General features: G+C 43.1%; 1 protein-coding gene across 3 annotated transcripts in view; it reads left to right on the forward strand.

Moving 5' to 3' along the window:
- The first annotated feature begins 7,348 nt into the window (after nt 1–7,348).
- tacc3 (transforming, acidic coiled-coil containing protein 3) overlaps nt 7,349–14,413 on the forward strand; it is a 28,874-nt gene continuing 21,809 nt past the window's right edge. For 2 of the 3 annotated variants that reach the window (XM_051928674.1, XM_051928675.1), the window contains exon 1: nt 7,349–7,371. In XM_051928674.1, the coding sequence (XP_051784634.1) occupies nt 7,364–7,371 (8 nt within the window). In that variant the 5' untranslated portion in view covers nt 7,349–7,363. Of the gene's footprint in view, nt 7,372–7,466; nt 7,615–14,413 lie in introns of those variants that run through there. The other variant, XM_028801607.2, reaches the window with a different exon arrangement.

A 14,413-nucleotide genomic window follows, 5' to 3' on the forward strand; every position in this document is an offset into this window, starting at 1 on the left:
ACGGTGTTCGTGGTTCATCATGGGAAATGTAGTTCATTAAATAACCCTGACGCTCAGAGCAGTAATGCAACTATGTAACTGTCATCTTTCAGCATGTACTGGAGAATCCATTTAACGAGTATCTTAGATGTCATCTGTTTATTATAGGAACCCATGAACAAATGCAGTGTGCATAATAGTAGTAGGTACAGTATGGCATATACACAGTTAATAAAATAAACAGCGGCAACGCCAAACTATATACAATAAAAGGAAGCCTAGAAAGGTGCTAGTATAATTAGATTAGATTCACCTTTATTCTCCTTGAGCACAGAATGACAACGAAATGTAGTTTTGCATCTAACCTGAAGTGCACTGCAAATAGAAATTAATTGCAAGTAATCTGTTCTTGAGCCTGATGATGCTGGCACGTATGCTACTGAACTGGTAAAAGAGTAAACAGATCATGGCTGGGGTAAGAGGGGTCCCTTCTTTCTTTTTGTGTAAAGCTGTATCAGCTACATCAATCAGTTGTTTATTTCAGGCCATATTGGTGTTTTTTAGTATTTGCCTGTTCTTGATATACCCGTGTTGTGCTTAAATAACCCAGCTGAGCTACTGGTCCTGATACACTCTGACAGACGTCTGGTGTTTACCACTATATTGTATTCAAAGAAACTTCATCTGCTTTGAAAAGTGTTTTAAATAGAACTTTTCACACATTTAATGCACCCACATAATATGCTTAATGGGAATAATAAACCAATGTGAAAAGATATTTTCATGTTGAAACTGATAAAATTAATTACCACAAAGTTATACAAGTAAAGCCTGCTTTACAGATACAGTTCAACAGAAAATATCACAAGGAAAAAAGTGTTTTCCTATTTCTGAATATTTTGGTTTTCCTGTTAGAAAAACTGGCCTAGTCTTGTACCTGACTGGCACTGAGACACAGAGCCGGACTGACGTTTACAATCAGCGGGTGGCCTGCTGCCTGGCCTGGCATTCAGAGCAACCAGTGAAATTATATAGTGTTATTATACTGTAAAACGAGCATGCATTATTGCTCTGTAGTGAGCACAAATCCCTTCAGTTTAACGTTGAAGGGTTTTTTTTCTGGTTGGATGGTTTCTGGTTTTTGTTTAAGTCAAGTTTTGGCTTCGCATGCACCTGGCGTTCTGACAGTTAAAGAAGAGTGCTATGATGAGAGGTGCATACGTCTGGTGCTTTTGTAATTAAAGTTATATATGAAGATTATTTAAACATTTATAATATACTTTGAATTATATTTGGACTAGCCAACCCGTACACAGGGCAGGGACGTAATCAGAGCGAGCGTATGACCTGCACTTACTGGGTATTCCTCATTCGTGGGGAACAATTGCAAGCCCCAGTCCCCATTACGAATGGGGTTCAATGGCTTACCCATGCCAATGTAGACACACATTGATCCATTCGGTGTAGCGCGGGTGCAGTACCGGATATCCACGGGCATCACATACTTGTTAATGCTCAATCTCACATGGCTGAAAGCTACTTGTCCCTCTAAGAAGTTGGACACCGACCGCTTGGCGATCGCGTAACTATTTAGCAGTAAGGAGTCTCATTCGTTTTCGGAATTAACCAGACTAAACGCTCCACCAACTAAGTACGGCCATGCAACACCACACACAGAATCGAGAAAGAGCTATCACTCTGTCAATCCTCTCCGTGTCCGGGCAGGGTGAGGTTTCCCGTGTTGAGTCACATTAAGCAAAATTTGTGTGTGGTGAGTTGTTGCGTTCACGCACATGAGCAGGCATTATGAATGCCTTGAGAGCATGGGTGGACGCGCGCCAGGGAATAATGAGTATCTATATATCTTCTTAGATATAGACAGCGTCTGATAGTTGTGATGGTTTTACACTCCAGTACATTGCGGTGAACGCTGGTAACAGTCAGGCGGGCAGGCGTTCTCGTCCCATGCTCTTAGAGTTGGTGGGCGTGTCTCTCTATTGGTTCGAGTTGTTGGGCGGTGCTCTGTCGTTTGTATCCCATGGTCAAACGACTTGGTGGATTATATATGGAAATGCAGCCAAAACCGAAAGGAATAATGAGAAGTCAACGTGGCTCAGTGGTGCATGTGTACTGTAGCAGAGACGAAAGCAAGTTGGTGAATTGTTGCGTCCAGGCACATGAGCAGGCACTGTGAATGCCTTGAGAGCGTGGGTAGACACGTGCTCGAGTTGGTGGGCGTGAGTTGGTGGGCTGGGCTTTGTGAGTTGACTGACATGGCTATTTTTTGTGTATCCCATGGTTGTCTTCCAGCAGTGTGAATGCCTCGAGAGACAGGGCGTCCTTGTTTGGTGAGTTGTTGCAGTTTGTGAGTTAAAAGCTGCAATGATTTTACACGCATGGTAACAGTCTGGCGGGCGGGCATGTGTTCTCATTCCATGGTCTAACAGTTGGTAGGCATGGCTCTGTGAGTTGTCGGCGTATCCCATCGTCTTAGCATTGGCGGGCTATAAAGTATCTATCTATCTATCTTTATCGTGCGTATCCCATGTTTTACACGCTGCATACAGCGATTCACATCCGCGATAAACATGCCTCTTCTTAGATGGTCCTGCCGCATCCACCCTCGCTCTCGAAGCATACACACCGCCTGGTCATGCACCCGCTCGCAATTGCAGCTCACAGAGACCTGCCCACCAACTCTAAGACTATGGTGTGTAAAACAGTTTGCGATGGTGGACGCGGTCGTGCGTCGTAACCGAAAAGAATAATGAAAAGTCAACGTGGCTCAGAGGTGCATGTGGACTGTAGTAGAGACAAACGCGAATGACGGCGTGTTTTGTGAGTTGCTGCGTCCGAGTTGGTGGGTGTGGCTCTGCGAGTTTTCGTTGTATCCAATGGACTTAGAGTTGGTGGGCGTGGCTCCGTCCTGCGTGCTTTCATGGGTGTCTTGCTTGCGCTGGCGGTGGCTTAGTGAATTATATATATAGATAGATGTTGTATGGGTTTTGGTATTTGTTACTGTGTATTTATTATGTTTTATTTTGTTTCAAATTTTAATGAAGTGTATGGTCACATTTTTAATGTTTTTTTTTCCCTTTATCCCTCAGAGTAACTGAATAGGCTACACAGAATGTTTTATTTTATTTTTTATTAATGAAACACACCCCTCCTCCAGCCACCACCTTATCGTGGTGAAGGGGTTTGCGTGTCCCAATGATCCTAGGAGCTCTGTTGTCAGGGGCTTTATGCCCCTGGTAGAGTAACCCAAGGCAAACTGGTCCTAGGCGAGGGATGTGACAAAGAGCGGTTCAGAAAACCTCCTATGATGTATAAAAACTGGATGGCATTTTCCCTTGCCTGGACGCAGGTAACTGGGGCCTCCCTCTGGAGCCAGGCCTGGAGGTTGGGCTCCATGGCAAGCACCTGGTTGCTGGGCCTGCATCCATGGGGCTCGGCCGGGTACAGCCCAAAGAGGTAATGTGGGTCCCCCTTCCCATGGGCTTACCACCTGTAGGAGGGGCCAAGGAGGTTGGGTGCAGTGTGAGTCGGGTGGTGGCTGAAGGCGGGGACCTTGGCGGTCCGATCCTTGGCTACAGAAGCTGGGTCTTGGGACATGGAATGTCACCTCTCTGAAGGGGAAGGAGCCTGAGTTAGTGCGTGAGGTTGAGAGATTCTGGCTAAATATAGTCAGGCTCACCTTGACACACAGCGTGGACTCTGGAACCAATCTCCTTGAGAGGGGCTGGACTCTCTACCACTCTAGAGTTGCCCCCGGTCAGAGGCGCCAAGCGGGTGTGGGCATACTTATTACCCCCCGACTTGGAGCCTGTTCATTGGGATTTACCCCGATAGACAAAAGGGTAGCTTCCCTCCGCCTTCGGCTGGGGGTACGGGTCCTAACTGTTGTTTGCACCGAACTGCAGTCTGGAGTACCCACCCTTTTTGGAGTCCCTGGAGGGGGTGCTAAAGGACACACTTGCTGGGGACTCCCTCGTTCTGCTAGGAGACTTCAATGCTCACGTAGGCAATGACAGTGAGACCTGGAAGGGCGTGATTGGGAGGAATGCCCTCCCCCAATCTGAACCTGAGTAGTGTTTTGTTATTGGAATTTTGTGCTTGTCATGGATTGTCCATAACGAGCACCATGTTCAGGCATAAGGGTGTCCATATGTGCACCTGGCACCAGGACACCCTAGGCCTCAGTTCGATGATCAACTTCGTGGTTGTGTCGTCAGACTTGCGGTCACATGTCTTGGACACTTGGGCGACGAGAGGGGCGGAGCTGTCAACTCATCACCCCCTGGTGGTGAGTTGGCTTCGATGGTGGGGGAGGATGCCAGTCAGGCCTGGTAGGCCCAAACGTATTGTGAGGGTCTGCTGGGAATGTCTGCCAGAGCCCCCTGTCAGAAGTAGTTTCAACTTCAACCTCCGGCAGAACTTTGACCATGTACTGAGGGAGGTGCGGGAGATTGAGTCTGAATGGGCCATGTTCTGTGCCTCTATTGTTGAGGCAGCTGACCGGAGCTGTGGCCATAAGGTGGTTGGTGCCTGCCGTGGCGGTAATCCCCGAACCCATTGGTGGACACCGGCAGTAAGGGATGCCATCAAGCTGAAGAAGGAGTCCTACAGGACCTTTTTGTCCTGCGGGACTCCAGAGGCAGCTAATAGGTACGGGCAGGCCAAGTGGAATGCAGCTTCGGTGGTTGCTGAGGCAAAAACTCGGACATGGGAGGAGTTTGGGGAGTCCATGGAGAATGACTTCCGGATGGCTTCAAGGAGATTCTGGTCCACCATCCGGTGTCTCAGGAGGGGGAAGCGGTGCAGTGTCAACACTGTGTATGATGGGAATGGTGCGCTGCTGACCTTGACTCGGGACATTGTTGGTCGGTGGGGGGAGTACTTCGAAGACCTCCTCGATCCCACTAACATGCCTGGGGACTCAGAGGTGGGCTCTCCCATCTCAGAAACTGAGGTCACCGAGGTGGTCAAAAAACTCTTTGGTGGCAGGGCTACGGGGGTGGATGAGATATGCCCGGAGTTCCTCAAGGCTCCGGATGTTGTAGGGCTGTCTTGGTTGACATGCCTCTGCAACATCACACAGACATCAGGGGCAGTGCCTCTGGATTGGCAGACTGGGGTGGTGGTCCCCCTCTTTAAGAAGGGGGACCGGAGGGTGTGTTCCAACTACAGAGGGATCACACATCTCTGCCTCCCTGGAAAAAGTCTATTTGGGGGTCCTGGAGAGCAGGGTCTGTCAGATAGTCGAAACCTCAGATTCAGGTGGAAGAGTGTGGCTTTCGTCCTAGTTGGAACACCCTTGGCAGGGTCCTGGAGGGTGCATGGGAGTTTGCCCAATCAGTCTACATGTGTTTTGTGAACTTGGAAAAGGCATTCGACCGTGTCCCTCGGGGAATCCTGTGGGGGGTGCTCCAGGAGTATGGGGTACCAGACCCCCTGATAAGGGCTGTTCGGTCCTTGTACAACCGGTGTCAGAGCTTGGTAAGCATTGCCGGTAGTAAGTCAAACCAGTTTCCAGTGAGAGTTGGACTCCGCCAGGGCTGCCCTTTGTCACCGATTCTGTTCATAACTTTTATGGACAGAATTTCTAGGCGCAGCCAGGGCACTCAGTGGGTCTGGTTTGGTAGGCTCAGGATTGGGTCACTGCTTTTTGCAGATGATGTTGTCCTATTTGCTTCATCAGGCCGTGATCTTCAGCTCTCTCTGGATCAGTTTGCAGCCAAGTGTGAAGCAGCTGGGATGGGAATCAGCACCTCCAAATCCAAGTCAATGGTCCTCAGCCAGAAAAGGGTGGAGTGCCCCCTCATGGTTGGGGGTGAGATCCTGTCCCAGGTAGAGGAGTTCAAGTATCTCGGGGTCTTGTTCACGAGTGAGGGAAGAATGGAGCGGGAGATTGACAGGCGGATCGGTGCGGTGTCCGCAGTGATGCGGGCTCTGTATCGGTCTGTCGTGGTGAAAAAGGTGCTGAGCCGAAAGACAAAGCTCTGTTTACCAGTCGATCTACGTTCCTACCCACACCTATGGTCATGAGCTGTGGGTAGTGACCGAAATAACAAGATGGTGAATACAAGCGGCTGAAATGAGTTTCCTCCACAGGGTGTCTGGGCTTTTTCCTTAAAGATAGGGTGAGAAGCTCGGTCATCCGGGAGAAGCTCAGAGTACAGCCATTGCTCCTCCGCATCAAGAGGAGTCAGATGAGGTGGCTCGGGAATATGATCAGGATGCCTCCTGGACACCTCCCTGGTGAGGTGTTCCGGACATGTCTAACCGGGAGAAGGCCCCGGGGAAGACCCAGGACACGCTGGAGGGGAATGCCATAAGTTTGTTAATGAACATGTCTTGTTTGTACTTTAATATTTTTAAAGTGCGTCTCTCACGCTCTGACAGTTAAACCTTACCGCTATGATGAGAGACTGAGTGCAGAGGCTACACGAAATGTTTCATAGTTTTTTGTTTACTAAGTGCATTCTTTAAAAAATGCTTGACAGAATTCTGTGGCACTGAGACATTTTTTGAGTCTTTTGTCTATTGAAGAAATTCAAAGTGGTCTTTTTTGAGAAACATTTCAATATTTGTGGAAGAGTATTCAGCATTACCATCCAGACACTAAACAGCAGCTCGGCTGTGTAGATTCCAGAGTTGAAATTGCAAACATAATCTATGTACTGTGGATTCCACTGCTAACTACGTTTTGAGATTCAGTACTTTTTGCACATTTGTTTTGATATAAATATTATAGAACTGCATGGTTTATTTATTTATGAACTGTTGTTCCACACTGTTGTATTGAGACAAATTTTTAAGAGTGAAATGTACGTGTAAAAGCTGAATCTATTGTCTCTTCATTAATAAAAACAATTCCAAGAAAAAATGGTGGCCTAGGTTTGACTTGGGATTCCCGGTCTGAATAAGTTTCCCAGTCCGGCCCTGCTGAGACTTATCGCTGAGATATGTTGTCGCTCCATTCTGGCTTAATATTTTCAAAACTCAGTTATTCAAGGGCTGTAAATTAATTATGTAGTTCGCGGACGTTGCGGTTTTCCGCTAATGAACGTATAAACTGCTAATTAACGGACAAATAGTACATTTCATACAGGTCTAGAGTCTGGGATAACGTAGCACTACTTTTACCAATAGTGATTTTGATTCTGAATTTACTTTACGCGTTTCGGCCAGCTTGTCAAAACTTCAGAACTCACAAATGTGTTCACTATACGCAATTTCTTAAATACCATACCTCACCACTTTCAAAGGCCGCGGGTGGGGCTAGAGCATATCCCAGCAAGCATAGCGCCCAGGTCCGCAAGAAGCCCTGGGCAGGAAACCAGTCTTTGTCGCAGCCCAAATTAAATCCCACAATTCCATCATGAAGCGGTAAGTCACAGACATGCCCAGCCTCCGTGGGCGGAACCTTGCAGTACGTGATTGGCGGGTTTGTATGACAGACTTGCCTACTTGATGCTATTTTACCGTTTCTGATTGGAAGAGTGTAGTCGTGTTCAAATTTAAAACCTGATAGACGCGAAACGTTATAAAGCAATACGGTGCGAGAGTGTTAATAGAAAGTTATCTTGTTTTTTCCTCGTTTTTCGAGTAGCTCCACTGACAGAGACGCAGGTACGTTCTTTAAAAAAAAAGGGGTATTTTATTTAGTGTTCGTTTGTTAGTAAAGCTAGGTGTATAGTTTGTGGAAATTGAAGACGCTGTTACAAAGGTGTTTTGACTTTTTAGTTCCATGCGTTTTATGGGGAGATATTTTTCGCCATTTTGCTTAAATGCAGGGAGGTGCGCAAGAGTTTGTATGCGGAGTTTTTACTTCAGCCTGGAAAAAGTATTAAATGGTTAATGGCGAGCTTTTTTATTGAACATGTTTCGCTATATAAAGCAAACGCCAATTGATAAGTTCCTTTATACCCTGACGGGTTACCTTGGTTATATCTGTGGTTAAGACGCAGTGTCCCTCCGTGGTTTACTATTGGGATTATTCGTGTTTTTTCAGATTGCTCGTTTCGCTTTCTGACTCTCTTTATACGTAACGATCGCAACGACGCTACAACAGTATGGCCACTGTACAGTTTGGGTTTCGTAAATTGACGTACGTTTTCTTGAACGAAGATTCAGAATGGTTTTGACATAATAATAACAATAAAAAAATGACATGAAGCTGGAAATGCATCAGTGGCAGATATTTGTCTTGCCATGTTTCCTCGGATTGTCTAGTTTCATGCTACATTAGAAAATCTTTGAAACACTTAGAACAATTACCCTATAATGGCGTCTGAAAACCATTTTACTGAAAATACAAATTCTTATAGCCAGTTGTAATAGTATGCAATTATTTAATACATACTTTTGTATTTAAAGCCAATTTGGAAGAGAGTAGTTCAGCCGAGTCCCTATCCCGGAAGATTTAAGACCGTTAGGTTAATTGACTCACTGGTCAGTCTGTGACGTTTATATATAAAAAGCGAACCCACTGGCCAAGACACTTGGCCAGCAAAAGCTGTTTAACCTTTTTAGTGATGTATCAGTCTCAAATCGATGATGGTTCTTCGAAATGTACGTGACTAGCATACGTGTCCATTTTGTGGTTTTTCAGTTGAAGTGAACTTTTACCATTCTTAATTCTCTGGATTGAATGTGTTTTGAAATACTTTTAGCACACTAAGACTTGTAGCCCAGCGTAAGAAACTGTAAATTTGTATGATGAGGTCTCAAACCTACTCTTAAATGTCATTTTTAATTGACCTGCTGATTTACAGAAAGTGCTGAATCTTTAAACTGGTAGTACCAAAATATTTTAATGATGTAACTGTACAGGTGCATACTGTCATTGGTGTGATTGGGATGTGCTTTGAGAGTTTTTTGCGAAAAATGAATACTGTACATGTAACATGATTACCCTTGATCTAAGGATAAAATTCAGTTGTGCAGTTTATTTTTTGCTTTGTGGTAGTAAGTAGCCAGCAGTATAAATATACAGCATGGAAATGTTTGCCAGCTTTCATGTACATTTGGGTTGGGGGGAACTGTCAGTATATCTCTAACCAGAGTTATCTTTGTAATCTTAAACTGACTCTTAATCTGTTCAACAATAACTTATTTAGACAGTAATCGCTGATTAAGTTGACAAGTTGGGCCTATTGCCTTTGGCATTGGTTTAACCAAAAGGAGATTAGGGTAAATCACACTTGGTAACTGAGGCAATGAAACCTCTTAGCCATCACCACCAAATTTGAGGCTTAGTTTAGTGTTGTATTTTGAGAGTTGGTGAAATGTTACATTTTTAACTTGTACAATGTTGCTTTTTCTTATAGAATTGTGTAAATGGATATAATTGTTACAAAATGGTTAAAATATTAAGCGATACTATCCATTTGAAATGACAAATTAATAGTGCATCTTATTTAAATTACACCATTCATCTCCATTGCATTATCAACTAGAGGTAAAGGGGAAAATAAACTCCAGTAATTGGTTTTAAAGGTCTGTTCCAAACAGTTAAAATTGTTGAAGCTACTTTATAGTTTTTTTTTTTTTTTTCTAAAGGAAAAGAGTTGGTCCTTTTGCAACCCTAAACAGTGTACATGTTCATAGTAATAAAGAAATTTAGTACCAGTTATGGTGTGCTTTCTGTTAATATTGTTGAAGTGGGTGCTTTTGTACAACAGGGATTTTAAACTGCCAGCACAAAAGGTTATGGAAATGTATTTCTTCCTAATCAATCAAAATAAAAATTGGTTATGTATGGTATGATGAGTCAGCTTTAGTTTCACACCAACTAATTGCATTCAACCTATACTCTTAGAATAGTCAATCACTTTTCTAATAGTGAGGTTAAAGCCCAGTTTTTACAGATACAGTTCACATTTGTGGTTTAGTAGTGAGTTGACCATGAGCATTTAAATGGAGATATTTTTGGAGCTTGCTGAAAGATTGCAGAAACTTGCAGATAATGTGTAAGCCAAAAATATATAAACAAAGCTGAAAAGCTTTATCGCAATCGATAAAGCAGGTGAACCTCCTTTTGTGGTACTGCAGATGTATGGGCCTTTCTTCCTTCACTGGGTTGATGTTGTGAGCACCCTACCAGGTTTGCATCTAGCCTTGATACAGTCCCTACACAGGGGACTGCCCTGTAATGCGTATGTGTTACTTTTTCCTTTGCCTGTGCAGTTTTACCACCAGCCCTGCTTTACATAGCTTCTCTGGGGTCTGTGGCAACTCGAGCTGCCACACTCTTCCCAACTACATTAACCCAAAGCCCTGCTGGTATCCATGCGCCCAGGCCAGTGGATTTTAGCAGATGATGAACCTGCAGAGTTAGCAGTCTCTCAGCTCTCTCCCTCTGCCCCCACTAATGCTGAAAACATCATTGATTCCAAACTCCTCCACAACATGCTCACAAACTCAGAGCCAAAAAGAGAGCATTATAGGGTATAGTGGCACTTGTCTTTTTGCTAAGTTGGACTGTAGATTGTCTTTTTCCTGTTTCTGACATTGATTTAGTGGCAGCATAAAATGACAGAACAGATTTTCTTGCTCTTTCTTCTAGGTGTCTTGCTATTAAAAGCACTTTTAGCCATTGAGGGTTTGCTACTTTTATAGGCTCATATAATAGGTGGCTTTTAAAACTTAAGACACTAGTGTTTCTTTTCAGAAGTTTTATGTTAATTTTACAACAATTAAACCCCTTTTCCAAGCTATGTGTCCTATTAGCTTGACACTTGAAGTCAAAGGTATTACATCTGTAGATGTTGCACTCTTGTTTCTTTAAGCCAGAAATCTCAATATAAAGAGAAATGTAATTCCACTGGCTATTAGAGTTGTGTATAGAATTTAACTGTCCACATTAAAGAAATGTAGTCTCCTAAGATGTCTGTGTAGTGGCTCTTTGATATGGCAACAGTAAATCGGTTCCTTTAGCACATTCTAAGTTGCACCAAGAAATGTTTATACAACTTTTGCAATATCATTCATTCTTTGTCAAGAAGACATTGGCAGTGGGAGAGAATCATTTTTAAAAAGGGGGATTTAGGTTGTTAGCTTTGTCCATGTTCCCTTCCAGCACCTAAGCTTTTGATTACTTCAGTCCAGTTATGCTTGGTCCATTCCAAACTTCTTTTGTTCTGTGGGAGGGTGTTTTTTTTTTTTTTTTTAAGCTTACGTTTCACTCTGGTTTTTCTTCAGCATTTCTTATACCATTTTTACAGCCTCTGTCAACAAATTTACAATGTGTCTTATTCTGGAGACTTTTTTTTAGCTTCTTAGTAATATAGGGTTTCTTCTGTTGAAAGTTGCACAGTTCTTGTAAGAGTACAATAATGTTAACACCAAAGATTATATATTTTGTCTGTGATGCAGTGACTGTGTCCCTTGAAATTGTACCTATGTGAGTCTTAAATTTCTAAGGCTCTTTTTCTGGAAACAATCATTCAGAGCCATTTCAACCTCTAGGGTGGCCAAAGGTTTCTGTTTTAATAGCCTTGTAGACAGGACCACAATCTGAACCAACTTGCTTCCATCTGCTCAGTGGTGCCACAGGTGTACAGTGATCCCTCTCTATATCGCGCTTCGCCTTTCGCGGCTTCAGTCCATCGCGGATTTTATATGTAAGCATATTTAAATATATATCGCGGATTTTTTGCTGGTTCGCGGATTTCTGCGGACAATGGGTCTTTTAATTTCCGGTACATGCTTCCTCGGTTGGTTTGCCCAGTTGATTTCATACAAGGGACGCTATTGGCAGATGGCTGAGAAGCTAGATTGCTTACTTTCTCTGATCCTGACGTATGGGGATTGAGCAGGGAGGCTGTTTGCACACCTAGACGATACGGACGCTCGTCTAAAAATGCTGAAAGATTATCTTCACGTTGCTATCTTTTGTGCAGCTGCTTCCTGAAACGACATGCTGCACGGTGCTTTGCATACTTAAAAGCTCGAAGGGCACGTATTGATTTTTGACTGAAAAACACTGTCTCTCTCTATCTCTCTCTTTTTCTCTCTCTTCCCCTGCTCCTGACGGAGGGGGTGTGAGCTGCCGCCTTCAACAGCTTTGTGCCGCGGTGCTTCGCATACTTAAAAGCCAAACAGCCCTATTGATTTGTTTGCTAGAGATTGTTTTCTCTATCTATGTGAAATTCTGTGCTCCTGACACGCACTCCTTTGAAGAGGAAGATATGTTTGCATTCTTTTAATTGTGAGACTGAACTGTCATCTGTCTTGTCATGGAGCACAGTTTAAACTTTTGAAAAAGAGACAAATGTTTGTTTGCAGCGTTTTGAATAACGTTCCTGTCTCTCTACAACCTCCTGTGTTTCTGCGCAAATCTGTGACCCAAGCATGACAATATAAAAATAACCATATAAACATATGTTTTCTACTTTGCGGATTTTCTTATTTCGCGGGTGGCTCTGGAACGCAACCCCCGCGATGGAGGAGGGATTACTGTACACTTTAAAGCTATCTTTAACATTTGAATAAACTAGGCATAGCATGTTGATTCCAGAAGTGGAGTATACTGATAAGGTTACCATTAACCATACAGCTTTAAAAACAACAAAGTGAATTTAACTGTAGTTCTGGAATGATTCATCATTAGAGTGGTGACCGTGAATTTCTGCACATCCCTGGGGTCCTTATTTGCTGTAGGACTGTAAGTTATCCAGGATAGACTTATTTCCCCAGGTAGATAATGGACAAATTCATGCAGTCAGAATTCAGTGTCTAGATTACATATTTTAGGTTTTTTTTATATATATATATACTGGTTCCTCTGTCATGTAGATGACTTTTCCCTGTCCTACAACTGCCCCCTCAACTGTACTTGCTGTTTGGCTACTTGACTGAAACTTGTCCAGCATTAAGTGTGTAGCATATAAGGTTTAAGCCACTCTGTAATACAAAAATGCTGCACTATTTGTGCTTCTGTATTTTATTTATTTTGATAGTTTCCTTTATAGTGGATGGTGGACTAGTTCTGAATCCTTTCTGCTTTGCTTTTTAATCTTGTTCCAGCTCTCTACCCACTTAATCTTCAAATAAACAACTTCTGTGTAGGGCTGGATAGATTTTATTTAATTTTGAATTGTTTTTAATTTTTCAGTATTGATCACTATTGTTACCTAAATAATAGTGAATTCTCCAGACCTTAGTTTTATCAACTGTGTGGGCACAGTGGCGTTTCATCAGCCCATGAGCGCACTCGTGATGCAGTGTAGCAACTGAGAATTGGGGGTTGATGGTTAGGGGATTAGGAATGAAAATGGGGCACCAAGGGGAACTGGCAAGCTTTTCTGTTTGGTGCTGGACCTGAACAGAACCTGTGGGACAGCAACATGTAATGCTCCCTCAGATGGATGCGAGTTTGAAACAAGAGGCTGAAAGTGCAAGTTCCTTACGATAAAGGGAGAAGGGCTGAAGTTGTACTGTCTGTCATGGCCATAAAAATAGGAGGGTGGTAAATGGATCCTGATTACATTGATTCATTGAGTGTTTTTGTTGGTAGAAATAAACATGTTTAATTTTTGCATAGGCAGCTGTTAGTGTGGTTTTGTACCTTGTGGCAGGGAAGGGGCATTACAATATTTCTTGTATTTAATATATAACAAGTGGCACTTCTCCTGTGTATGAGCTTGTTCCAAAGAGACACTTTAGTCAGTTGTGTGGAATTGGTTTAGATACAAAAGATCAGATGTTAGGCAGACTAATGTAAAGTTTGAAAATTGTCAATAGAAGTTAATGGTGGCAAAACATCCCAGTTTATTTCAGCACTTACACTGGTTCCATTTTACCATTTAAGAACGCGCAGAGATAAAGCCTGTCTCCAACCAACAGTTCCAAAGTATTCTTTGCCCTGCTTCAGCATGAACTGCACAAATCACTGTTATCTATCCTGTTAATGTGATTAATAGGGCTTTCATTGTGTGGGGCTGAGGGAAGAATATGCCAGAGCTTTCTATCACCCTTTCTTAGCCTGCAGCTTTGATTAGGCTGCATTGGGAAGATGAACAAGAACACTGTCTATAATAGGCGTTTGGGAGTGCACTTGGCAAAAATGACTCCTCTACAGGTGGCTCACTCCAAAGGTCTGTAGTTTATAGCAGAGGCAAAAAGCAGACTGGTGTGCTCTGCAAGCTAATTGCTTTGATTTAAAAATGTCACCTGTGAGATGGTGGCAGGTGTGTCTTGGGTATAGAGAAGAGCAATGAGGGCTTCAAAAAAAAAAATTGTCAATTATAGAATTTAAGGAAAGATGCCTGTAAGTGATGTAATTTTATTATTGTAAAGCACTTTGGCCACAACATTACTATGTTGTTTTAAATGTGCTATATAAATTGACATTGACATGTGAAGAGAATGTCGGCCAAAGGGAGGAAGAATGTTTTTTGGATAAGTAGCCCTTAAACTACAAAAG

The sequence above is a fragment of the Erpetoichthys calabaricus genome, chromosome 5 (assembly GCF_900747795.2).
Source record: "Erpetoichthys calabaricus chromosome 5, fErpCal1.3, whole genome shotgun sequence".
Taxonomy (NCBI): Eukaryota; Metazoa; Chordata; class Cladistia; order Polypteriformes; family Polypteridae; genus Erpetoichthys; species Erpetoichthys calabaricus.